The sequence below is a fragment of the Cyclopterus lumpus genome, chromosome 3 (assembly GCF_009769545.1).
Source record: "Cyclopterus lumpus isolate fCycLum1 chromosome 3, fCycLum1.pri, whole genome shotgun sequence".
Taxonomy (NCBI): Eukaryota; Metazoa; Chordata; class Actinopteri; order Perciformes; family Cyclopteridae; genus Cyclopterus; species Cyclopterus lumpus.
The window spans coordinates 9720694-9748487 of NC_046968.1; the positions used below are offsets into that span (position 1 = coordinate 9720694).

The 27794-nt window shown below is 39.8% G+C and overlaps 1 protein-coding gene across 1 annotated transcript in view; it reads left to right on the plus strand.

The window, feature by feature from the left end:
- Positions 1 to 27794, plus strand: part of LOC117727307 (protocadherin-9) — a 179909-nt gene that overhangs the window by 111015 nt on the left and 41100 nt on the right. The window contains exon 3 of the mRNA XM_034527544.1: positions 14727 to 14928. Within this exon, the coding sequence (XP_034383435.1) occupies positions 14727 to 14928 (202 nt within the window). The remainder of the gene's footprint in view (positions 1 to 14726; positions 14929 to 27794) is intronic.

The following is a 27794-nucleotide window of genomic DNA, read 5'->3' on the forward strand; positions in this document are numbered from 1 at the left end:
AAATAGGAGTAAAAGCAAGAGAAAATTATAGAGGTGGGGGTGGGAGCATGTTGCACGCTCCTCTCAGCTTTTTTTTTTCCATTCCTGAAAGAATATCATCTGTGTTTATGAGGGTTATTTTAGGATTATAAGGATTTTAGAGTGCTTTTATGAGAGGGTGGAAAGAAGGACATTTTAAAGCAAGGTAACATGTTAGGATATTACACTGGACAGTATGTGATGATTCCTATTTTGGCCCTCACATTCTGCCAGCTCTTAATCTCCTGCATGTCATCTAGATCATCTGAAAGTGCTGAGAGGATGACCCCCCCCCCCCATCCACAGTGTCTGAAATCAGAGAAAGATCTTTGCAGTTGTAGCAAATTTCTCCGGCCAGCTAATACCCTCAGTACAATCTGCGAGTTTCTGATAATGGCTTGTAAAATCTTTCATCTTGACATAAGCTGGCGTATGCTGAGTGGTGCGTGTTTATCTTGAGGCAACAAAAGCAAGGCCAAAACATGTAAGGTAATCACTTCAAAGACCTTTATGCTCGACTCCAGCGTTAGATCCTTTTTTCTTTCTAATCCGCCGTTGACCGTGTGGGCATTATGTGCATCTGAAATTAGTTTACAAGATGTTGCAACCGTATGGTGGAAGAAGCAAATTGGGTCTTTGCTCCATGAGAAATGTTGTGGATGGAAATAAACTTTGTAAAGCGGGCCCTAAATTAGTTCAACCTTTTATGACCTTCCAGCTGAATACTGGCAGGAGGAAGAACACTGAGATGGATGTAACATATCTGTCCACCACAGACTCCCACTTATTCTGCACAACACACCCAAATTAAGGCAGGCGGCATGTTTGTGTGGCCACAGTCTGCAGATTAGGTCTTTGCTTTCACCCCCCCCCCCCAAAAAAAAAAGTATAATTTAATTGACCCACTTGCATCCCTCATCTGGATGGTAAAAGAGGTTCAGGCTACTATGTAGTTAACCACGCTTTGGTTTTTGATGTTGCCGGGCAGAAACTGCAAATGATAAAACAAGCAGTGTCCTAAAAAAAAGCCTTTCCTTCCTGTAGCTCTCAGAAGGGTTCACGTGAACACAGCGAGGGACGGAAGACAGACAAATGTGACAGGGCATGAACCTCCCCTGTTGAGTAATGAAATTAAATGACAGCTCTTGAGCGAGGAAGGGATGCTGAGAGAGCTAGAGCAAGGGAGAGGAGTGGGGGGATTTTGTCCAGCCAGGAAATTGAAGCCATCACAAGCAAATTGAGTTCAGGTCCTTTTGGTGGGAAAGAGCAGACCAATCAATTTGGCCTACTACTCAGTGCCTGTCAGCCTCACAGAAGGACACCTTGGCATTCAATAATAAGAGCACAGTAAACAACTGAAGCCCTGGCTCAGTTAGTCTCAGCTAACAGATAGCTATCCATAGTAATTTGTCCTCAGGGGAAACAAATATATGACGGTAGTGTGCATTGTTCTCATAAGAGCTGAATAAATTGTTGCACTGCACTGTGTTTGTGTGGAAACATGTTTAATGGCTGCCAAGTGAAAAGCTGGACCAATTCCTCTAACTGTAGCGTCTGTTTGTGGTACAATTGAAGAGAACAATGCGTGTCATGAGATGAAAAAATGAAATATCTCGTCTTTGTGTGCCTGACTTCAAGGACACAAACAAGTTAAAGAAAATAAGACCCAACCCCTGTCAGTAAATATATTCCATCAAGCCTCGGAACCACTTTAATGAGCCTTGTTTGGCCTTTCCCTTTGCTAATCTTTGGACAGTGACACAACATTCTGGCTAATTATCTCGATTACACAGCAGGAACGCACTACATCACAGTTCTGAGGCAACAGTCGACGTTGGGTGGGATCATACAACCCCAAAGGCCTAATTATCTCTGTTGGTTCCCAATTAATCCATTAAGTTGTTTTGGCTCAGCTGCAAGACCTGAGGCACAATTTTATATACTAATGCATTGCACCATCACACAGCCATGTTACGTGAGTTTTTGTTTTGAAGCAATTCACCGCTGATACTGGAGCGCTCTGCCCTTTCTTTTACCTTCAAAGTGTCTTAAAAGACATATCCAGGGGAGTCCACGGTGAGTTCAATGCATACCCTTTCCCCAGAATATTCTCAGTCAAATAATTAACATTTAGGCTAATCCCCAGTAACCCACATTCAGATTTCAGGACTCCACAGTTCTGCAGAGAATGCCACTTCAGACTCTTTTAATCTCACTGTAGATCCTGGTGTAGCTTCCTAGCCTCTCGGCTTCCTGCCTCCACTGGCTTACTATGATGAAGTTGCTCGGCTTACCATATGTAAAACTGCACTGATGGTATTGACGGCTTGCAAAGCAGTCGATAATCGTTTATGTGATAAGCCACTGGACTTGTGGGGGAGGCTGAGAAAATGCTTCAGGGCCAAGATGGGTTATGAGATTCATGGTGATACAGGCGGCAGATATTAAGTTTGTTTACATGCTGCCAGTGAGCCATTGGAGTCAGCTCTCGTGAATGATTGTTTGAATATTGCAGCTGTCTCTTTAAACCAATATTGTGACTTTCATCTTGCGTTGTTCTCTCTCTCTCTCTTGGTCCTGTCTGTCATTCCTATTTTTCTCGCACTAATACTGTGTTTTTTCTCCCTTTGCGGCTCTGTCATAAATTGGTAACACGGGATGGTGAGAGAAAAAAACAATATACATTACTTTTTTTTTTTTTTATGATGGCTGTGCTGTGTCCCAGTTGGAATATTATTTGGCAGGTTGTAAGAAAGTCCCAAGTGAGCACATGCAAATGTACAAACACTTATATACCAGTTGTTCCGAGTCCGTGCCATTTAGTTTGTCTTTTATATGGGATCTGGTACGGAGGTACCCATCTTTACAAATACAGCTGAGCTTGTGTTACAGCTTATGAAACTGGCAGACATCCTTGTTTCTCACTCTCTCAAGGGAATGTATTACTAGATGTGTAATAAGTTATTGCTCCAGGATATTCTTCAACTGTAAACATTATTTTGGGTGTAAATCCATGACTTGGTAAGCACATATTTGTGCCAAACTGAAAATATTACTGAAAAGGAATGACACCTACATATTATGGGAGAGCATGGCGAGCCTGCAGCCTTAACCGGGAATGTTGCGCCTGACTTAATCTGATTGTGGGATTTCTTAGCATTAAGTGACTTTTTAAATGGGTCCCGTAACGTTGTATTACATTGAAATGTATGAATATCTGATATCTAACATCTGTTCAAACTGTCACACTAAAAATGCATTCTTTAACAGCAATCGGATTTCTGACTTTAACTGGGGGTTAAGTGCTCGTAGCTGCCTTTCCTTAGATGGGCTGTTATTCCTTTTCCATTACACCTTACAAAATCACGGAGTATAAAATGACTCGGTCAGCTATTTCAGTTGCATGCTATTTTAATTGGCCCTCGAATTGACCCCAGTGTGTTTACTACACTAGTGTGCACTGTTTTTGAATGCGTTCTACATGCATGTGAGCATTTAAGTGACAACCACAGTATGTGAGCGTGCATTCTTTTTTCAACCCTGTGCAAAAAAAATTCCAGACATTGTGTTGCACAATGATAATAAACCTGAACAAAACATGTACAATAGTGTACATAGTACAATGTTAAATAGTCCCTTAAGACTAGCATGCATCATTAGATATTATTTTTTTTTTCTTTTACAGAAAATGTGTTTGAGTTTTTAGATAAAAACTTTACACTGTAAAACATCATTTGATTTTAAATATGGGCAGAGATCAAACGTATTTAGAATTCTCTTCTAATGGGGGTTGTTTGGGCATTTATTGAATTATTTAGGTATCATCTGTAATTTATGACCTTCCACTGCCAGTTCTGCTGACATGTTGACCACTGTGCAAAGAGTGGGCGGTTTAGTTGACGGCTTCGGAGACGGAGCAAAGCTGCACACCGATGGTCTGTCATCTTCACAAAGCTTCACTGACACTGCCTATTAATGCATTTCTGCGTTCGTCCCTGCTGGCTTGTCTCACCCTTACTGTAACTATCACATATGACTTCACTCATCAAAGCCACGATCAAGTGAGCTTCCTCCCTTAACTCGATTTAAAAGATTTAAATTAAATCAATGAAAGGTGATTTATAACTGAAGATAACCTAAAACTCGAAAAGCCGATAGAGATTAGTCTGCCGATGGGTTTGATGGCAAGAGAAGATTAGCAGTTGAGTACATCAATCTATCTGCACAACCTGACCACCGGTATAAAAGGCATGGTCGTCACAAGTAAGCCTTCCTCCCGCTGTGGGAAATCAGCGCTTCCTGCCTCGGGCTGTTGGTGTAAGTACTTAGACCACAGAAGCTGTGGCTGAGCGGGTCACAAAAGAAGTGCATATAGGGAAAGAGAAAAGTGACCAAAGGCCGAGACAAAATAGAGAGATGGATAATGGGCTGAAAGATCAAACTGAGTCTGATGCAGCGCATGCCTTATCCACTTCACACAGTTTTTTCCGATTCTTCGGGAAACACCGATGTCGAGGGCAAAGTTGTGCGAAAAGTAGATATAACTGGCATTCATTTAGTGATGTTAGTGAGCCGACCGTCAAACCAGGAAGCGACATCACAGATAAGCGATTGAACCGGTGACGTCCATCCAAGAGAAAAAAAAAAGAAAGAGAATAGAGTGTCAATGTCCTGGACGTGATCAAGAAGCGAGAGGTGAAAGGTAAAACGTCCGTAGGATGACTTTGAAATCCTGCAGTAAAATGAAGGAGAACAAAGACGGGAGCGCTTCTGTTTCTTGGCTTTTGATAGCTTTGTTTCTGAGTCGGATATGGATAAGAACATGTGTGTGCAGCAGTTTTAGCATAATTGGCCAAAGTTGTAACTGTGGGTCAGAGGATTCTCGTGGGCTCAGACGGTTGTTCTAAAAACAGCTGCACAACAGAAACAGCTTTATGATCAGAGTTATGATCATAAAGGACAATAGACAAATGGCCCCCCCAATATGTGGATATTCTAGTTTTTATATATATCCATGGGATAAGTGGTGAAAAAGTTATCTTACACTGTCCATTGTAATTGCTCCTTCCTGCATCCATTCAGACCCAGTGATAAACTTTTTGATTGGTATTATTTCAAGAAATCTAATCAGTTAGAATATCCGTTTTGTAACTAGAAAGAAAGGATAATGAAAGATGCTGATGGGGAGCCATCGACCTCACAAAAAAAAAAGAAATGTCTTCTGGTCCATTAATATTCATTCCTTGTTTCTCTCATGTTTCTTCTTCCTCTATTGATCATGTGCAAATGTAGTCAATGCGCAATAAAGGTGAACATTTCTAGAAATTCAACAATGCTGAAAATTGCCGTTTTGCTACTGTACATAAACATATACTGCTGCTTTTGGTCTACATTTTGGCTGAATGGTTTCCCATCAGTGAAAACAACAAAAACACACACACACACAGAAGTGTTTTCTGTCACAGTCTCCCGAAATGCAAACAGGCAGGCGATCACATACAAACAAAAACAAATTATGCCCTGCGACACACTATCCACCACTATGCATTACGCCGGCGCCTTGCTCTCACTAGAAACTGTTGGAGGGGAATTGCTGGCTGCTTGGCAACAAAACAAATGGAAAAAGGGCCGGGTGATTCTTATTTTCCAGATGATTAGTTGCATCAGAAATAATTGTTGCTAAGATCGTTGACCATAAAATGCTTGAGCTTTCCTCTCAATGTGACTATCCTCTCAGGAAGAAAGTTAGTTTCTAATTTTCTGATGGGTGAAATGGCAAAACAGCAGGTGTGTGTTTGCTAAATGTGTTACAAAGCCCATGTAGTGTGCAATAATGAGGATTAGTATGAAGCAGCTTTGATTGTCAACAGCAACCGATGCACAGAAGTGCTTCTGTACCATAGAGCATACGTTCCGGATTGATAGATACACAGTAAATATACGTGCAGATATAGTTCTAAACGTGTTCATTTCGGTCTACGGTAATATGCACATGTTTTTTGGGAACACTTGTTCATGTGCATGCATACAAATGTAAATGCATTCTTGTTGATTGGGCTTAGAATAGAATAATAATGCGCCAGACAATTGTCCACATTCATGTTGTTCGGTACATGTCATGTACAAAGAGTACACTATATATTTACTGTATTATTATTATTAAGTCACTATACGCTAACTTTGAACGCACGTGAACCATCTATGTACATGAATATGTAAATGATGTACACAGCATTTTAAACCCTTGTGAAATATACAAAATAAGGTGATATTTGGGGATTTTTGCAACATTTCACATCTTTGTATACACGGGCATAAGTATGTCTTGTGTGCATGCTCATGTAACACCATGGCGGTTGGCACGTACAGTAAGTGCAGGGTGTCGATGGTGATGTTTGGTGGCACTGTCAACGCCTTGCCACGGTGCATCAAACATCACTTCCGTTATCACTTTCTTCCCATTACCAAGTGGCATGAACATCTGCTGCTTTCGGAAGAGGTTACAAGTTGCCGTTACAAGTACAGATTGCAAAATGTCCTCCTCAGACTATTTGAGTGACAATTACATTCTTTTGTAGTGGAAAGTGGTTAGCATGGTCTACAATTTAACAAAGCCTTTTCAATTATTTTCAGGCCATAACTTTGGAATGCTGGTTAAAGTGGTGAGAGGTATTGCTGTGCATTGTGTCATTGTTCCACTGTCTTTAAACAGCAGCTACTGTGCATACAGATTCTCTTTAAGCTGCAGTATCACACTAATCAGTTGCTGCCCATGTCGTTAAGTTTTAGCACTTTATAGCACTTCGCTAATTTTCCAGTCAGTTGAATTCAGCTTTTAACAAGAGAGTGTGATAATGTAGAAGCTTGTGAATTTAACGTGTGGACTAGTCGCGTATTTCCAAACTGAATTTATTAGATTAACACTCTCATGATACATTATTTCCATGAACAGGACAGATAAATTAAATACAATTTATTGTTAATAGGGATACGCAAAGAGAGAGGAAAGTGTTATGAGATATAATGAGAAGAAACAACTTTTTTTTTCCTTCAGTCTACAACTAAGAATTGGTCAGATGTTGGTACCGTTCACATTGCTTTGTGCCTACACTGGTGTGACAATCCAGTCAAGTAATGTATGTATTATGTAGGTATTATTAATACAAATCTAAATAACCACAGTTACTTGTGACAGGGAGCTGTCATATCTTGTGCAAATTATACATTACAACGGTTGCTCGATTTTATGAACATTTTATCCAGTAAATTGATGATCATCAAAATAAACCAAAACATACATCTGTTTTGTTTGCTCTTCAGGAAACAAACTAAAGAAAGAAAGAAAGAAAGAAGGGAAGAAAGAGAGACATTTAGATCATGCCAAAGTCAACCAGACCGCCCTGCTGCATCAATTTACATTTGATCTCTCAGAGCTGAATAATCATGGGCTGTGTAAATAGCTATAATTTCCACAGGATAAACAGGAATCCAACTAAACAAATGTGTGCCTCTGTACCAGTTTGGTGTAATGGATTCGCAAATAGGATTTAATGACAGCTAATAGGGTGGTAGGTTATTATGAATCACAGGGTACACTGTGATTATGCGTTGGTGTTTGTGTGAGTGCCAATATATATGTGTTTTTCTTTTTTGAACAGTGCAATAATACAGAGGTATGTCTCGCACGCATTCGTGGCGAGTGAAAATAAAAGAGGAAACACCCTCCAAAGTGCCACGGAGCAGTGACTTCCTTGCGAGCGCCGCACCGAGATCACATGGACTGTAACTCATAAACACATCAAGCTTCCCCATTCAGTGCTCAGGGCCTAGCCTGCGCCGCTCTGTAGTTAACTGTCTCTGAGTGTCAAATCCTTCATCCTGATGCAGGAGACACACATGGAGGAGAATTCCTGTGTCTCGTTTTATGGCAGTGGATGTCTGCGGAGGGAAGAACCGATGAGTGAGTCAGTAGTGGTTAACTTTGTAGCTAATGCTCTGTGGCAGTTGCACAGGTTTCTTCAGCTCTGCTTAAGGCACAGAGGGAAGCTGGTTGAACTGTCTCACAGTTCTCACTCAGCCAAGTCGGGTTATTCAAGAGCACGCCAAAGTGGGAATGGAGAGAGAGAGAGAGAGAGAGAGAGGTCACTGTACAGTGGAGTGTGTGTGTGTGTGTGTGTGTGTGTGTGTGGGGTGGGGGGTAGATGAGCCTGTGATGTCCAGATGTAGCTTCGGTGGTGTTAGATTACATCAATTATAAATGACATCCCTCTGAAGAAGTCTGTTCAGGTAACTTCTGTTCAGGTTAGGGGTGTTTGCTCCTGAGCTGGGACGATGTGCTCCTCTGTAGGTTAGATATGTACGTTAGACATGCATATCGAAGGCGATGTATTCATTTCATGTGGGCCTGTGGCGTCTGGCTAGGTGAGCTCAAACATCACCGTGCCTGTCGGTTGCATCTTAAGCCTAACTTCAGATACTGAGCAGATAATCCTAGAAGGTTTGTTCCTGAAGCTTTGTGCAGCCTACAAAGAGAGTATATGTTTCTGCACTTGCCGATGCTTAGAACAAAGCCACTGAGTATAGGCTTTTTGATTACAGCATTTAACCTCATCCCAGCATCTATTTTGCCGGAAACAGCTTCTTCAATCCAAATCTTGGATTTTTGCAATCGTTAGTGTAGATTGTCTATTCGCACATTGCTTTGGTTTTACTCCTGCAACTCTGTCTCACTCGTCTTATAATCTTTTAATTTCTGCCACGGTAGGCAGCTGTATTTGCCACTTGTGCTACTAAGTGGAGCATTCAGAGGCAAAAGAGACAGATTTTTCTCACAGGACTTGGTGGAGACCAAAACGGAGCTGAAGGGAGAGAGAAGATGCGATTTAACATTTCCTGGGTGGTCAGAAACACGACTGCAAATAAGTCTGCATTTAATAATTGACATTTTGGTTCTTAATGTTTCAACAAACTGATATTACGAAATTGTCACATTACAATGTGTTATTCAGTGTGTTACAGTGCTGTCCTTTGTTATTTAAATGTGCAAAATAGGCACAAAAAAAACCCCAATATCCATTAACGTAACCAAGAAAAACAACCGCAGAGACGGGTGCTCACGCTCACATGTGAAAGTAGGAGGACGTGGACTTAATTAGGGGGGTGTAGACGGATACAAATATAACAAATTGGACTTGGAGGACATTAAAAGATGACAGGTGAATCTGGTGACTACATACATGCTTTTTTTATGAGGATAAATGACTTCTATGTGGATTAGACAATAAATGGTCGAAGGGTAAATAAATAAACACGCATGCTGTATTCTGCATCCATAAATCTGCACGAGATCATTTAGCCCAGAAAGACTCAACATGATGGACTGTGTTGATAATCACGTGCTAAGCAAGTGTTACGGAAATGACAAACGCAAAGCACACTGCCGTTAGACATTACACGCACACACACACACACACACACACGCTACAGCGCATGTCCACTCTCAAAGCTTGCAATTTGGAAAAATGGGTCAGATGTGACTTAGATTTATGTATGTTTGCGTTTTTCTTTGTGTTTGCGTATGTGTATATTTGTGCTGAACCAAAGAGCGAGGCAATGATGCTCCATTGTGGATGTGGCAGAATGCAGATGTTTCTCTGAACTGCCTCGCTATGATTTAATGATGAAAAGCAGAAGGCAACTGACTTAGACTCTGGAGAGGCAGCAGGAGCAGACTACGTCAATATTAGAGGCAGAATCAAAGACGGGGGGAGATTGTGATTTATTTGTCACTTTTTATTTGAGTGTTGCTCACAGAAACAAGTTTGGGAACTCTTTTTATCTCTCCGTCTTTCATCTTTTTTAAGCAGCCTGAAAAGCTTGTTTTTCGACTGTGTTTATGTCATGAAAATAGAGCCCCGCCTGACTGAGATTGTGATGCACTTTATCCCTAAGGAAATCCGGATGTTATGTTGACAGGAGGCAGTGTCTATCATCTGCTAATGTTTCACTTGATTTGATGTTTTATGGAATGTTACAGCTTGTCAGGGTTGTGGAGGAAGACTGCGGGGAGTAGAGTATGACACCAAAAACACGACGAAAGATCAGGAAAAGGATATAGATTATTTTATTTAAGGGTTAAAAGCATCAAATAAGACTCAGCGTTGTCATTTTGTTGTTTCAGCAAGTGTTAGTACAGTAATAGTAGTGCAGAGGTGTACGACAGAGAGGGGATGACAGAGAAAGAAAAGAAAGAAAAAAAAATCAATCAGCAGGACCATTCACGTTTGTGGCCTTTTGTGGATTTGAAAAAAAAATATAACATGGAAATAAAATGTATTTTCCAAGGTGGCCAGCAGATGGCACAGCACCTTTGGTCTCCAAGGGGAAGAGAACGAGTGAAAGAGAGGAGGGCAGAGAGAGAAAAGGATAGAGATATTTTTTTGTGAGTTTGGTTTTCCTGGTTGACTGATCTCCCTCAGTGGTCTGATTGTGAGAACGGACTTGTGGGAAGTGTTCTCTCACCGCAGGTGTCAGACTGCTGTTAGATAAGATTATTTGTGGGAGTGACGGGGGTTGCATTGTGTGTGTGTGTGTGTGTGTGTGTGTGTGTGTGTGTGAGTACGTGCGTGCGTGCTTCTGCTCATTAAATGTCTGCCTGATAGAAATGTAGTGTTGTATTGACTTCATGTGGGAAACAATACACCACATAAGTTGTTTTTGACTTGCACACTGTGCTCCATATGGCCACTCAGGAGGAGAAAGAAGCCGAGAGAGAGCAAGAGAGCGCTCGTGAGCCCTCTTCCTATTTGTTTTCTGTCACACAAAACCAAAGTTCTATCAGTTTTGTGTTGTGTGGGATTGAATCTTTACTGCGCAGGGATTCAGTATATTTCACCCACTGATTGTGATTTTCAGCAGAGGTGTCGACATGAAGCGCAGCAGCAGCACTGAAGTCAAAAGTGACTGTCGTCAAACAACTCGTGATATCTCGGCTGGTACATATTATGGGTCACTAACTGCTTTTTGTATTTATTATTTTTACCATTTGGTTAGAGATTGTTCTTTGTTAGAAAACGTTGATAAAAAAAAAAATTGATTTGTCAGTCCTTAAATAGGATAAAGCAAGCTTTGACTCAAAATAACTAATGGCCGTTCAATTAATATATCTTATTGCTACTATTTACTTTTCCACCGACCAATAGTGATGATAATGACGATAATACTCATTGTGTTTGGCCCCATTTGGAACCAAATTGCCATTCTCCCCTGTCAGATGTTATGTTCCGTTTGCTTCATAGCGTATCCTTTCTATGAAGACCCGAGGGCAGACGCCATTCTTCATAATTTGCAGGCTTGCTGGAATTTAAACCCTCCTGCAGCAACGCACTGTCATTTTGCTTAGTGTTTGTTTAAGTGTGTTTGGTCAGGCAAATTATAAAAACAAGCGGATAATAAGGGTTAGCAGGCGTGATAAGCCATAATATCTTGTAAACTGGCAGCAGGGATAGTTTAAGCCGGTGTTATGCTAATGTTACTAGTGACTGTCAGCAAGAGAGGAATTCAAATATCTTCAAACATGCTTAAACCCACAAATAAACTCATCTGCAAACACAAACAGACAACCCAGTGACGGAGACCGCCTATTTAAAACTGGACTTTATTTTCTTTTAAATGATTAATTATAAATAATTGAGCGTTGAACAATATTTATCAAAGAATAATGCTTTGCAGATATGCATACAGTATATTCCTACGTTTGAAGTCTCCTGCTTCGTTCAAACAAAACCCGGGAATAAAACCTGACAGGGCATTGAACACGATTTCATTTAAAAGGTCCCACCAGTCCAGCAGTGTTTGACAGCACACCCTGAAACCATTAACCCAATCGATAATAGGCCATTTTCCCCCTATGCTCAAAATCAAAATCAAAAGGAAATTACTTACAAAGTTATTACCGCTTCAATTATTGCCTGCACATGTCATGTATATGAGAAGACCATTTTGTAAAATCAGATTTGTCATTGTGATTAATTGAGAATTAACACTGCTGTTCCTTTCCCTGGGCTTTAATCAACAGCATTCATTTTCCCACCGTCACACTGTCTTCTGCATTTCCTTTTGTGTTCACACACTCCATGTATTAATCAGAGTCTCCCCATAAATTGTCTTCATACTGATGGGCATGTACTCCAGATACCGTCATGAACTGATCATGAACCTTTGTAGGAAAGCTTTAGAAAAGCTCCCGTAAATTGTACATCACCCCCGATCCTACACCAAGACCATGTATATAATATCCTTTGATCATCTGCAGTTTTAGCACATTTCTTTAATTATTTAATCCATTATTCCAGATTTTCTGTTTAGATATACACTATGAATAGTGCTTTCATGGAAACATATATAGTTGCCTCCTTAACTCTGGAAAGAGGTGGTAAAAAAGACGCCAGTATCAGTATAGCTTGCTTGACACTTCCAGGGCAGCCAACAAATAGATGGCTCCCTTGCCCAAGGCCAACTTCTTTGGCTTCGGCAGGAAGAAACACACTGTTAATTAACTACAGATACACCAAACATGTCAAATCTTTAAGGCGTGCCTTAACCTCCGGCTTTCCAGGGTTCATTGTATGGATACAATGTTTTGAAACTCCTCACCCATAGCATGACTCACCTTATGTGAAAATGATAACTATATATCCTAATCAGTATATTGTAGCTGCCACACAAACAAACAAAAGAGAGAGGCCCTGTTAGACCGAGATTTCTTTTCTCCCCATTATGTCATCTTCATTTCGAAATGCCACATCTGATCACCTGCCTCTTTATAATCACCACGGGTGACATTTATCCAGAATCCTACTGTTTTACAAGACCTTTACATTTAATTGTACTTGATTCTGCAATTGCAGTTGTCCTTATAGACCGCAAATGTGAAGCATTGTTCAAACCCTGATTTAGATTTTGGAGAATACATACTTGATTTTGTTATTTGTGTTATTTCTGATAGCCCTTTCCTAGATGGCCTATTCAACTGTCAAATAGTTTGTATCTATAAATCTTATTTTTACTGTTGATTACACACAAAGAAATGTGTTTAAAAGGGCATTGAAATAGCGAAGTATATAATTAAATCCACGTGGCTTGTCATAAGCGACACCCATGCAGTACACATAGCTGTCATAGCCCCAGCTTTCATAAAACATTATTTCTTGTCATTTCAATCCATTGTCCCTTTTGTCATCTGAGTATCATCAGTGTCATTGCAACACCTCTGGCCATGTAAGGCTTGACAGCTCCCTACACCATTCGTATAGCAGACAGATTTAGTAGAGTTTGAGTTGCAGATTAAGAGCTCTTTCTATCGATGTCTCGATCTATCTGTCGATCTGTCGATTACCCGTCTATCCATCCCTCTATTTGTCTGTCTACATCATCCGTCCCTACTGAAAATTAAAAACCATGCATTTACATCTGAACTTGTTTCTACTTCTAAGCCTGCCTGCTTTTCCCCAACGTCTCCATCCCCCCCCCCCCCCCCCCCCCCCCCCCGTCTCCCTCACCACCCCATATTTTTTTTTCATTCTTCACTCCCTCTTTTTGGTTAATTGAATGTTGCATTTTTTTGGAGCAGTTCTAAAATATATAATGAGGTCATTTGCATTAGACTGCAGATTGGGTGACCTTTGCTTTTGCCAATAATTACTGTAAAACCCGTCTCTGTCTGTCATCACCAAGGATGTGGCAGGGACCTCTCTGTGCGCACGAAAGGTTAGCTGGAGGCTTGTGTCTGGACTTATGAAAAAGCCTGAGGAAAATGTCATTAGAGCAAGGGGAAAAGACACTCGGAATTAACAATTGGAAATTCAATCAGATTGGCTTTGAGGAGGGTGTGTGTGTGCGTGTGTGTGTGTGTGTCTGTGTGTGTCAGTGCGCGTGCGTGTTAGCATGCGTATCTCCAACAGGAGAGCTACACGACTTGTATCAGGAACACGTTTGGGTTGAGAAGTTCCTCTCGTCAGTGAGAGCGCGGAATGTGGGAAGAAGGACACCCTGGGGGCGACTTCTGTTAACTCTACAGGCCACTTTGACTTTGCCAACACGCAGACAAACTGACAACACAAACCAAACATTCGGGCCGTAAATGCCCCCCGAAGCAGTCCTCACAAACATGATAATATGCTGCCACCGATATCTAGAAATTTCCCAGCCTTGATTAATTATCCCTGACATTAATTACACTATGCATTACCCATGCATTTATAAAAAGAAAGGCTCACCAATTTGCACTTTTCACCTTGCTCAATTTCTGTAGCAGTGCATGATGTTTAATTTGCATGCTGTTATTGGTTGTCATTGAGCAGTGAAACGTGACTGTATTTACCATGTGTTGCCTCCCCTTCCCATCAATAACGCGGGCCCAAGTCAAAAAAAAGACAAAAACATTTTTATTCCGCAATCATTCTCGGTCTTCTGAAACGGGAAATGAACCCCTCTATTCATCAGTGCCTTCCTGACTTGTAAATGTTTAATACATTTTACATCGTTCAGACAATCTCTTAAGGCTGCTTATTTCACACTGCAGTACTGATCAGTGTGTCAAGCATGAGCTTGCTCAGCTCAGTGTCAAATCATAGTGTTAGAGGGATAAAATTGAGGGGGCAGAGCAGAGCACTAACATCAGAGGCTCTGTTTTGTGCTCTTGGTTCTAGTCGCAGCGGCGCGTCACGTTTCACCTGCCGGATGGCTCTCAGGAGAGCTGCAGTGACAGCGGTCTGGGGGACCACGAGCCTGTAGGCAGTGGCTCCCTCCTCACACAACCTCTCCCTCTGGTGCAGGCGCAGGACGACTTCTACGAGCAGGCCTCCCCCGATAAGAGGACCGAAGCTGACGGCAACTCCGATCCCAACTCTGGTGAGTTGTAATGACCATCCCGTGGCACGACTACCGTTGCTTTGAACTATGAATGCATGCATGGTCGGTTTCTACGTGTTTCTCTCTGTGTCGCTCCCTCTTCTCTCTTTTGCAACGCGGGTGAGTTTAACGCGCCATCGAAGGCATTTTTTCAAAAGCTGCAAAACATGTTCAGTGAGTGGACATCGTGGGCATCGTGATAGCGTCTTTTTCATTCAAATACAATATGACTTTGGCTCAATGTTTTGGGCTTATTGTATGACGGCGGAATCTGAACACGATTTGTCTTGATGTGCGGGGGTTGAAGCAAACACATTGTGATTTAGTCATTCCCAGAAGAAACATCTGAAACTCCTTGAGCTGAGATGATAAATAGTCATGAAAAACAACATCGATCTAAATAAAGAAGTTAACATACCAAAAATCATTTAATTTGAAGTCATTTGATTGCCCAAGTAGCTTTCTAGTGGATACACGAGCAGGTCATTCATTTCTCAGTTAATCATCTAGACTTGTTCATTCCTCCCAGGAGCAAACCTGGGCCTCCCATAGGCTCCTTACCTATTTGTGAAACTCATTTGATTTATTTAGAGATGATTTCCCAGTTGGAAGTTTTGGTGCTCAGCTGAAGATGTTAACTTCCCACTATTTCTGGTGGGAATGTACATCTCCGACCCAGTTTTCTCATTTTATCATTAAGAGGTGAAGCGTGCGCGAAGATGAAGCGCATTGCCCCAAGGTCGATGCCAGCTTGCCTGCTGAGGGTGGAGCAGCCAGCACCACACACATACAAGTGCTGTGAACGGTGCGTTCGTATGATTTCGTACAGACTCTAAGTTAACAGATGTACTCACAGTTGGCAGATGTACTATGTGAAGGCCCACTGACTCCCTGTCTTCACAAATGAATGTAGCTGCACGAGGCCCGACCACGTGCACTTGTAGTACAGCTAACTGACAACCGATGTGCAGACTGCCTCATCTGCATATGTTCCTCTGTATATATTTGTAAATGTGTCGCACACAAAATTAGAATAGGTAGAATATGTTAAAAAAGGAAACTTAACAATATCCGGTCTCTTGCCATTTGTGTCGTTGTTGTTGTTGTTTTTTTATTTCGGGAAGTAGTACATTATACAAGGTGATGATGGATGTCAGTGGGTACTATTTCGTTAGATGAGATTTGTGTTTGTTAATGTCCGGTTGTGTCTCATACAGACAATAAACGGTGCCGTGTGCGTCGGTATCAGGCGGCGTGAGGCGTGACAAAGAGTCGGGAACGCGCTGGCTGTCTTGGTGGTGTTACATGGGGTTCCCATTGAAATCAGCCACTATACGTGGGATTTGTAGATGAGCATAATTTTCAGGAGCCATAGTTCAGAATGTTTTTTGCGATTTCAAGTGAACAGGCAGGTGAATGAAGCCAACAATAATTAATAATGTTGCGACGTATGAAAGCCGTAATTAAAGTATCAGCACCTATCAGCAGTGATCTTGATGTGAGCACTGCATTTCAATGGTAGGTCAGACATTTCTGCAATGTTTTTAATTGACATATGGAAATTAAATACACAAAGAGCTATACTGAAAATGTGATAGGTAATAAATACATTGCACAAATAAATGTATCAGAGCCACGGCAAACACCAGATTATAATATTTTAAGGCTTGATTTACTGAGTGTATATACTGTATATTTGTACAAATAGACATAGATGGGTAAAGACAGTCAATGGCAGTTCTCTAAAGCTGTGACCAGTGTACAGTACTGTCAAGTGTGGAGCAATCAAACAAAAACAAAAACAAAACGTCATACTACACAAGCCCTGATGCAGGTAACACGACTGATTCACATTACTGTCACTGTTTCCAACACGAGGCATCCTTTGGGCTTCCTGAAGCAATAGCATTCTATTGTGTTGATGTTGTTTGCCTGTCCGTAAACTATTAACGATGACAACAGTGGCCTTTGATCGTTGACCCGCTGCTTGGCATTATAATGATTTTATGTCGTTTGTATGAGGGATGTGTTACCTGCTCTCAAATATGTGCACTCAGTGGTCCCAGGTTAACTAGTTCTGAGTAAGTCTCTGTCAGACTTGAAAAGCCCCTCTGACTACACTGAGTGTGTTGACAGAGGCAAACAGTATCTGGAAGATATTTGACACTGTTATGTTCCGAGTTGACGTGTAAAGTATCTTCTAACACTATAGCAAACAACAGCATTTCAGATGAGGACCTTGACAGAGGGTGGTCGTGGTCCAGGTTTGAATATCATATCAGTATTGCCTTTTTGTCCTGACATTAAAAAGTCCCTCTTAAATAAATAACAATGTAAATGATTTATTAAATTATTATACGTCTGTAGTCCTCAATTGTTGTGCAGAATATTGAAAAAAGAGGGAGCCAATTTAAAGTTGACTTTAGATGGGGATGATCAGTAGGTAGCAAATGGTGTTTAAATGTATATAATACCTGCGCGATTAGAGACATCCAAACAGGATTTCTAATCCAAAATAAATAACTGTATTTATTTGAGATTTTAATACATAAACACTTTGTATACAACATAGACCTATGTTTTTGTTAATGTAAATTAAGTGATGATTATGACAACTGCATTATTAATGAGTCAAATTCATGTTAACTCATAGTTTTCTGGCCAGCATCGGCACACTGTAACCGATTAGATTACAAAGTAACACACTGACCAGCCAAAGAGTCCCCCGGGTTGTTTTTCATAACAGTCTGCATGTGTCACATTTAATATGATTTAGTGATTGGAAGTAAAAGTGACCAAATAACCTTTGGATTTTCGCCTCCCTTTCTGTTTGACGTTGAAAAAGGTGAACTCACTAATTATCCTTTATGTAATACAGGAAAGTGGTTAGACCACTGCGTAGGTTGTAGCTTTCATCTGAACTAAAGACACACATAGTGTGGGAGTTGTGAAAGTCTGACGTTTAACAGTATTATATATATATATATATATATATATATATATATATATATATATATATATATATATATATATATATATATAGAACGGAGTAGTTCATGATGAGATGTTTTATATTTTGTTTTGACTTGAAGATGGCCTGTGCCACACAAAAAAAAGTTTGTAAAAAATACTAAATAAGAAAAAAATCAATTAAACATGAGTGTGGAGAAAATAACAATAACAGATGGATGGTAATGAGGGACACGGCAGTTTCAGTTAACATTATGATATTTCTTTGTGAAAAGAGAAACAATGTTGACAGTAATATATGAGCGAGTAGTATGTGTGCAGAGGAGAAAGAAATCACAGAGCCCTGTTTTCCAAAAAATATTGATTTCAAAGTGTTTTCTAAGAGCATTACACACAAGTTGAGCACACTATTCCCAAAACATCACTTACAAGCAAGTGCACATGCAAAACTGTTAAGAGCTTCTTAACAGTCGCTGTCCAAGGTGCTGAAGAGGAAGATAGGTTGATTTAAACTAAGTAACTTGCGGTAATAAATTCCACATGATCCATGTTGGATTTACAAAAAATGGCATACAAGCCACAAATTAAAAAAAAGAGTAGATATTATGTATTTGTAACAGCATCAGGAAAAATCGGCCACATTTACAGTCAGTAGTGACAGACCACATGTCTATCAAGGTAGACATGTGGTCTGCCTTGATAGATTTAGCTGCCATTAAAAGGTGCAGCATTTGAAATTCAGAGCAGTATTTTAGAGAGAGAATGCTCTCCCTCTGTGTGGTAATCCAATGTTCTTCTTCTTTTTACGTAGCTGGTTCGGTTGCACATGCATTTTAGCGTATGTGAGTCCCAGTGTGTGCGCTCCACTGGCTAGCTAATCTGCACCACTCTGATATGGTGTTTAACACTGATAAAGCCATCCCGACCCACATTGACGGAAGTGTAACGCCTACCCTATGGTTCCCCGACAGGTTCACACCGTTAGCTCTGTCCGCACTGTTGCCATTGTTTGCACGGTTAGAACGCCATGGCAACAGTACATGTTCAAGTTGCAGCAATTTCTGGAAATGACAAGCTTATTTTTAAGCTAACCTTGATGTTTTACGAAATCTAACTAAGTGGTTGTGTTTCCTAAACCTAGGACTCTTGACCTGGGATAATACTTCAAATAGTATTTTAAAAGAGACAGCTTGTAACACAGTTTTAGCTTACAGAGTAAACGGGAGTTACAGCATATATCATGCCAACGGTACAAGGGAAAAGAACTGCGTTGAGTCAATGGAAACCCTTTTGGTTGGTCAATAATATAATCCATGTATTAATCTTGTCAGAGATAAAATCAAGCACTTCTCAAAAGCACTATGTTCACTGCTACAGCAACATAACATAATCAAATATCAATTTCTGGAGTTAACGCTGTTAGTTCTGTCAGTACTGTTGCCATTGTTCACCAAACCGGCACTATCCAGGATATGACCTCAGACAATCCCAGGAACATCCCAGTTAGCCGGTGTGCCACTGGGTTCTGAACCCTGCATTGACACAAGAAAAGGGGCTCAAAGTCTTAGAACAAACGTTGCAGTGTTTGGTCTTCTCACAGTTCTTCCTGTGAGTTGATAAAAAAAAGAGTCTATACTTCCAGTGTTTTTTGGAAACATCCTGCAAAGGTGTATAGATCTGCAAGACAGTTTAGGATCAATTTCGCCGTAAGGTCTTTTCAGGTAACAGACCCCCGGAGCATCTCTAAAATTGATGTTTCATTAGTAAGTTTGCTCGTACTTCCGCTTCTGTCTGTCAGAGTAAGTACACAAACACATTGAAGCTTCTATCCCTATTATGTTGCACTGTTAAAAGTAAAATCAAATAAACAGTAAGGAGGAAAGTAATTGTCATATGCCGAATATCTTTTAGGAACATCGTATGTCCCTCTACAATTATAGAGTGAAGTTTTTCTTGACAGCTTTTCACTGAAAAAACTAAATCAAATAAACAACCGAGTCACATAGTCACCAAATGAATGCATGTTCTGGATGAAATACAATTCTGTCATCAGTAACATTTCAGAAAAAGAAAAAAATATTACAATTGATGACTGGGCTGTTGAGGTCTGTCAGATTGGTTGTGCATGGATGGAAGTCCCTAGACTACAAAGAAGCTGAAATAATACATGACAGGAGAGTGCCCAGAATAAACAAAGAGGAGAGTGGGGTGAGACAGGGAAGTCATGCTTATTTATAAAACATTTAAAACCACCATTATTGACTAAAGTGTTATATGAATGATTTAAAAAGCACAAGCAGACAAGAAACACAGGGCAGTTAGATAAAAAAAAAAAGCTCACTTGCACAATGACGCATACGCAAACACACATACACACAGAAAGGCAAGGGCAAAGAGAAATGGACTGTGGGATGAAATTTGAATGAGTCGTTGGAGTGTGTGAATCTGATGTAATGAGAAAGGTTGGTCTTCTTGTGTAGCAACAACCCGTAAGCTTCAAATCCAGATGATGAAACGACTACGAGCCCCATGTCTGATGACCTGAGAGTTCTACAGGTCAAATGGGATCAGAAGAAACAAGATCAGCCTCATAAACAACATAGTTGTTCCCAGGAGACAAACGAAGTGAAGAGGTCACACTGTGATGTCAACTGGGCTGCTTTTTAAGTATTTGGGAGTATTGTTCTTAACAAAAAATATAGATGCATTCTTTTCTAAATGAGCTCGATTTTTACTCTTACTGTTTACAGCAAAAACTTTATTTTTATTTTCTCGAGAAAAACCAAGAAAGCTAGAAAACAATAATAAAAGCAAACCATAATTACCTAAATATTTCCCAGTCTTTGCATTTGAAAGTTACATTTTGTAAAGCTTTATAATTATTTTAGGATAAATGGTGCATGGCATCCCTTTTCCACAGCATTATATTTACTGATGATACCATGGAATTGTGTCCTCCTAACATAAACTCATTCTTTTCAATATTTTCATGGCAACACATATACAGTAGGCTCAGATGAATTTGGTACAATGTGAATGCTCTTCATGTAAGTCCAACTAGGTCAGTTGCAGTTGCTTACTTTTTAACTTTATAGGATACCATCAAATATTGTGTGCACAGTTCATAACTGCGCACACAATATTTTACTATCCAACCTGACAAAGATGTAATAAATAAAACTGCTAGATAATACATTTAAACATAACTGAATATTCTGACTTCTTGTTCGTAATAAGCCTCGTAGCTACATGTTTAAATAATACAACTTCTGATTGGCATACTATCCCACTCCTATCCTATCGCCCCTCACTAAACTGATCAGTTTACAATTATAGTTTGATTTCCAATTACTTGAAATATAAATATTTAAATCAAATGTAAGTGAAAAACTAATTCTGTAGTCGGACAAAATACCAAAGACCCGTGGATCATGAATAGCAGCATATTTGGTTATGTATCACGAGAAGTGGTGTGGTTAACCAACATATTCACAATCCATTAAAAACACATATTGTGGAATAATAAATGCCGTACATGATAAACTCTAGGAAGCGGAGAAACCAATGTCAGCAATTATTGTATATCTTACATGCAAATAATGCTAGCTGTTTTACCTACTGGGGCAAATTATCCTCCTACTCATTCATAATTAAATCACATTTAAGGTGAATCAGAGGTGAGTGAGCACACTGCACCTCTGCACCTCATTTTTTTTGCACATACTCAATTTCTATGTGGTATTATATCTTTTTTACCCAAACACAAAAGGTTATTATGGCTTACTATAAAGTATTTGCATGTATCATATGCATTATATATATATGTATATATATATAATGTATTACTGTAGCTACTGTAAATGCACCTGCAGCCCCTCTTTGCATGCCTGCGTCTTTCTACATTTATTCCACGAGTTGGCACATTTGTATGTACCCTGCTTCATCCCCAGTATGTACCGCTTTTTTTTCTTGCTACATTTTTCATCATCTTGACATATCAGAAGGACTGTCGCCACATTTTTTTCTTCAAATGTCTTGAAAGTATACCTGTGTATTGCAGGCAACCTCATCTGGTCATCCATATGACAACTGTTCTCTCCAGAAAGCTGCACTGGTCACATGCGGCACATGTTAACATTATTTCACACTCTCAATACTGCTCGTTAGGTATTGAACATTTTGCGCAAAATTGCAGTAGATTAATTCCACGGCTCCTCTCGAGTGGTTCTATCCAGTTCTCTGTTGCATGGGTCCGGGCAGGTAGTCAAGCACTAGTTGAACTGTATCCGTTTGAAGATGAGTGATGTTAACAGGAACACGGTTCACCAAAATGGTTGGGTGCACTATTTATGCTTAGGAACATGACCAACTGACAGGAACAGAGAGGAGGAAGCACATTGGGAGAAGGGGTGAGTGGACGAGGTGCTTGTTGAAATAGCACAATGTGACTGGGTGAGGGTAGCTGTTAAGGGCCTTGGAAGAGAGGGCCAAAATACTCAAATGCAAGATAGCAATGTTCTCTACCATGAAAATGGAACCACTTAAGCCATTAATCATTGATGGACAAGAGAGGATGGATAACTCCGTTGTTGAGATACTCTGCTCCATTCCAGTCTGCACTGCTTTGTCTGAAACATCTTTCCAATATATTCAATATGTTTTTTATTATATATATATTTAAATTCGACTCTTTTCACTTATTCTGGAAATACTGTGAAATGTAGCTGTTACACTGGTATAATCGCTAACACGTGTGTCCTTTGGGACTAGTTCATGTAATGCTTTCATGATGTTGATGAAATATGATGTCTTCATATTTTATCAGAATGCTGGCTATTTATTTCATCACAATATTGTGAAAATATGCTTGCAGGCAGGCAAGATGGTCACCGTGCCATGTTTTTATGATTGTTAGAGCCAAGTTGCGAGTGCTATATTTTCCTGGCGTCCCAATTGTCTCTCAGTGGCAGAGGAGATTGGCAGCTTCTTCACTGCATTACCTTGGTGCCACCAGGCTCGTTGTCATGGGAAAGGCTGGATTACTGTGCCACACAACACTGGAACTGATTTACTTTGCAACTTTCCTTAGCAGTTCCACTATTTATTGAATAAATGTATTTATTGAGTAGTTTACTGCCGACTGTGACGAGACAAGCATTGATCCCCAATTTCAAAAGGTACTTTTAGTATTCATTCGCACCTCCATACTCAAATTGTCACTGAACAGGCTATGGCTGATGAACACAACTTGTTATATATGGTTTTATAACTTCTGCTAAATATATATTTACAATAAACACAAAGTAGCAAAGCTTGCATTATATTTGTGGCAGTGGAAATATTGCTAATACAAATGTACACAAACCATGAATGGTCACATGGGCTTCTAAGAGCCTTTGTAGCACTCACAGCAGGAGGATTGATTCACTGTTAGGAAGAAATTCCACTACAGAATGAATAGGCCATAACATATTTGACTGTACCTCCGTACTACTATGTATTTTATCAAGTTATTTTCAATTATCTCCAATGAATGGCAGGAAAGATGTGATTTCAGATTTCCGTGAGGTTCCATCAAAGGGCTTTATATAGGGCTCAGCACGGAAACATGACAATTTATGTGTTTGTGCTTTTTCTGTACCAATTATTTTATTTGATCAGGGTTGGAAGATGTATGCGGATGTTTTACTTCAAGGTTCTAGGCGGCCATATATGACGAGATATGCTCCTATGTGACAGCCACTGCAAGCTAGTTTGCTAACGCTTACATCACCATGGGCTTTGCTAATGTTTTCATAAATGTCTGCTTAGTATGCTCCCCTTAATACTTTTGCAAAATGTGACTAAATGCCCGAACTAAGTTGCTCATTTACACATTGACGTACTTTGGTGTATTTAGCAGTTTATCGTCATTTTTTGAGCAAAAACGGGACAGAAGTTAGAATGGGCATTCTGTTTTCACTGCAGTTGTGCAAATGTTTTAACATTGGGCAGCAAAGACAGAGAGTGGAAAATGAAAATGGTTGGAAATATGACAATTTTTTTCATTGAAAAGAGAGAATAAAGAGTGCAGAGCGCAGGCTAGAGAGCGGGTACTTCATGTACGTTGTGCCATACTGACATCTGTATATATCTATATGTTCACTGTAGTACAAATAGTTTTTTTTAAAATGACGAGAAACAAAACGGCACATGAGCAAAATTCTTATTCAGCTCATCAATTACCACATGGCTAATACATTTTCTATACTGTGTATCTTAAACCAAGTTAAATTATATTTTGTCTGAGTTACACTAACAGCAGACAATAAGGGAAGAATGCGGGAGAACACACCAACAAAAAACAGTGGGACCTGCCATTGTGAAGCAGCTAATTAGGGGGCTGGCAGTCAATTAAGCATGTAACATAATGGGCCAGGGTAAGACAATAGCAGTCCCATTAACAGGATGTGCGTAATCCTGTGTCATAAAATGAAGAAAAAAGTAATGAAATACAAAAAAAGGTCACAAGAAAAAAAACTGAACATCTTCACCATGTGTTCAGTAGCATGCCACAGGTTGTGCTGCTGCTGAGACCCGTCCACGCAAACACAACTTTACATATCCTGAGGCCACCCCGCATGTGCTTTGATTGCAACCATAAAGCATATGTTGCAAAGATGTTGCCAGCACTATAACTGTCTGATTTTATTGTTGAGTATTTATCCACAACAATACATGACACGATGCCTTTTATGAATGTGTTATTGCCGAAAATTAGGACAATTTAAAAGCATTCGCTCAATTGAATAAGAGTAACAGACACACCCGCTGAAAAACTGAACTCTGTGCCAGCAGCTTTGTTGTTTCTCTAGTGCAGATGCCCAGCATTTGACTATTCAGGATAAACAAATACCAGGCTGTCACTCAGTCTGGCAGCCATCCGACCACCTCAGTCATAGACAGCCAGTGATGCCAGTGAGATGGTGGGATGCCAAAACAGTAAATGGATGTCACAGGTCTTTTGACTAGAGCTACATTCTGCAGTGACAGATCTAGAGTACCTGTTTGCATTTGCTTTAACTGTATATCAAAGTGATGCATCAGTTTGACGTTTCTAACTTTACATTGTCAAGTCTGTTTCTGTCCAGGAGATATCTTCTATCATAAAGTTTAGTCTTGAGTAATTTCCACTTGCCAGAGGTAGCATGAGACTGTTTTACCCCTCGCCAATCTGTGTACTCTTTCCTTAAGGAGAATTCTGAGGGATGATCTATGCATATTTGCAATTCAGACTCCCCTTAAACCAAGTGTGGCTGTATCTGAGTAAGTGTGTGTTTTTGTGTTCCTTCTGATACCTAAATCCCATTGTGTGAAGAGGAAGTAGCAGGGTAGAGTAGCTAGGGCCCCTGACCAAGCCTGTGGGCGGGTGGCATGGATTCATAAATCAGGGAGCAGTGTTAATCTCTCTCAGGTATTGGAAAGCCAGCCCTCAGTAAATATGTTGCCCCAGGATAGAATGGGGTTTAAAGGATTTCTGTCTCCAAAGAGAAATTAGGCAGGAGCTTCAGAAGTGAGCTAAATGGAAAGCTTGCTGGAGCATACAGAGAGAGCAGGGTGCTGCTGTCAGCTAGTAAACATCGTCTCAGAGTAGCCTCAGTCATTATAGTGGCAGTCGGTGCCAACAGCCAGTGTGAGCAGACGGGTGGGCTGATGAAGAGCATCTTCTTATGCTGATCATTAGTCACAATAGGGAGGAGAAAAATCTGAGAACTGTTGGATTACACTGTTGGGAATGAGAATTATTTGTGCAATAAGTTAATTGGCTAATTACAGTGGCTCACACATCCCACCCACTTTGTGCTATGGGACTGTTGAGGGAGAAAAGACTAACAAATGAACTCAATTTTGGCCCTTTTTTAGTCGCATAGGCTCACAATTGCTACACGTCATAAGTGAAGCAATTGGAATGACACACTTAATTGCAAATTTAAGCATATTGTAATAATCACAATAATATTTTGAGATACCCCCTCTGAGTCAATATCAATATGAATGTGAAATATGTATATGTTTATTTGGCAGCATTTTATAGGTATACTTAATCACTCATTATCAGACCTTGACGTAGGTACAACAATATCATGGCATGCATTGGGTCAAATAAGTCAAATGTAGGGTATGAAAAATAACATATTGTTTTTCTTTTTCTATTAAATTATACATTATCTGCAGACAGACATATTTATGTTTTCCTTAAATGATCGTACTGTAACTACGGAAAACTAAAGAATTATAAATTAAGTTCATGGTTGTTAGGCGATCACAGGTAGATATTAAAAAGTAATCTAATACAACAAATTAAAAATTTAAAGCAATGACACAATGTTAATGAAACATGAAAATAACATTAAAGGTTTAAACCCACAATTGGAATTATTCTTCATATAAATGTTCCTTATGAAACTGTTTGTTCAATGATGTGCTTTCTGTACAGATAAGGGAGATAAAAGTTGCTAGAAAATGAAATTCCATATGAAGAAAGGGTGAGAAATTATTTGTATACTATGATTTGCTATAATACTGCTGTGATAAAGTGATAATAGAAAATGAAAATGCAATACATTATCTAGCATTCCACCCTGATGGAGAAACCTTGACTACCCTGTATTTCTTTATTCATTCTTTAACAAAGCTGTTAAACATTCATAAGGAATTCAAAGCTTCATAAATAACCCTGGAAGCCAGTGAAGTGCTGTTAGTTTGGGGCAACATGGTAACTTGTCTTAGTTCCTGTCAGAAAGTATTGGCTACATTAACTTTAGTTTTAATATTGTATGATGGGAAACGCAAGCGTACAGGCAGCTACAATCATCAGGGTATGATCAAGACGATCTTTTGATGTTACATTCAATTTGGGCAATTATGGATTTGGTTTTGAGTATTAAAGAAATACTTCAACATCTTGACAAACCATTCTATTTGTTGTCTCACAGAGATGGATGAATAGTGTCTGTCCATTGAACACAGAGACAACTTACATTTAGCCTATAGAATATTTAGCTAGAGTACAAGAAGCAGGTGCAGTTTATTCTTTTAACACATTTAGACCTGATAAAGAATAGTCAACACATTTCTGCTGGGCGACAGCACAACACAGGAATCTAATATCCATTGTTTGTTTTATGAAGACTCTGAACTACGGATTGCAACTGCAGTTATTCATTTTTCTAAAGTGGACTATGGTGGATAGTCAGCATATTCATTGACAGAAGAAATGTCATACAGGGGAAATGTATTGTAACAATTTAGATTAAAGACTGTTGTCTGGCATTATGCCGGAAATGCATTAGCTTATATTAAGCCTTGTCCAAATAGTATACCAAACATAGGTGTCATCCTTAATCAAATCTGTGAACAATGATCTGTCACATTTGCTATCGGTCTATTTCACCAACATCTCGCATCCAACTTTTGGCATATCTGATGGCCATTGGAAACAATATCAATTGTCTGAGAAACATGGCACATAATCTAAAGCATTGTGTTATCTTCTAGTACCCACTGCCTAAAAGAAAATCTATTTCTATTGAAGATGGTTAAGACACATTTTAAACAGAAGACAATGTTGCTGATGGGTGTGACAAGCTTCATGAGCAAGAGCGAAGGGGGATGGCACACCAGCTATTTCTTTTTCAGTCATCCGGTAAAACAATCCTTGCCAAGCCTTCATTCCTAATACAGAAAACCCAGAATGTTACCAAGATGTTAAACGTTTGAGACATAGGGTCCCATCCTGCAGACATCGATGTGGTCCTTCACAGCTCCTTGTATCGTTTGCTCACAATTCAAACTCTCTTAAGCTACTTTCAAGCACAGACGTGAAAATGGAAATCAATATTTTCATCTGCCAAAAT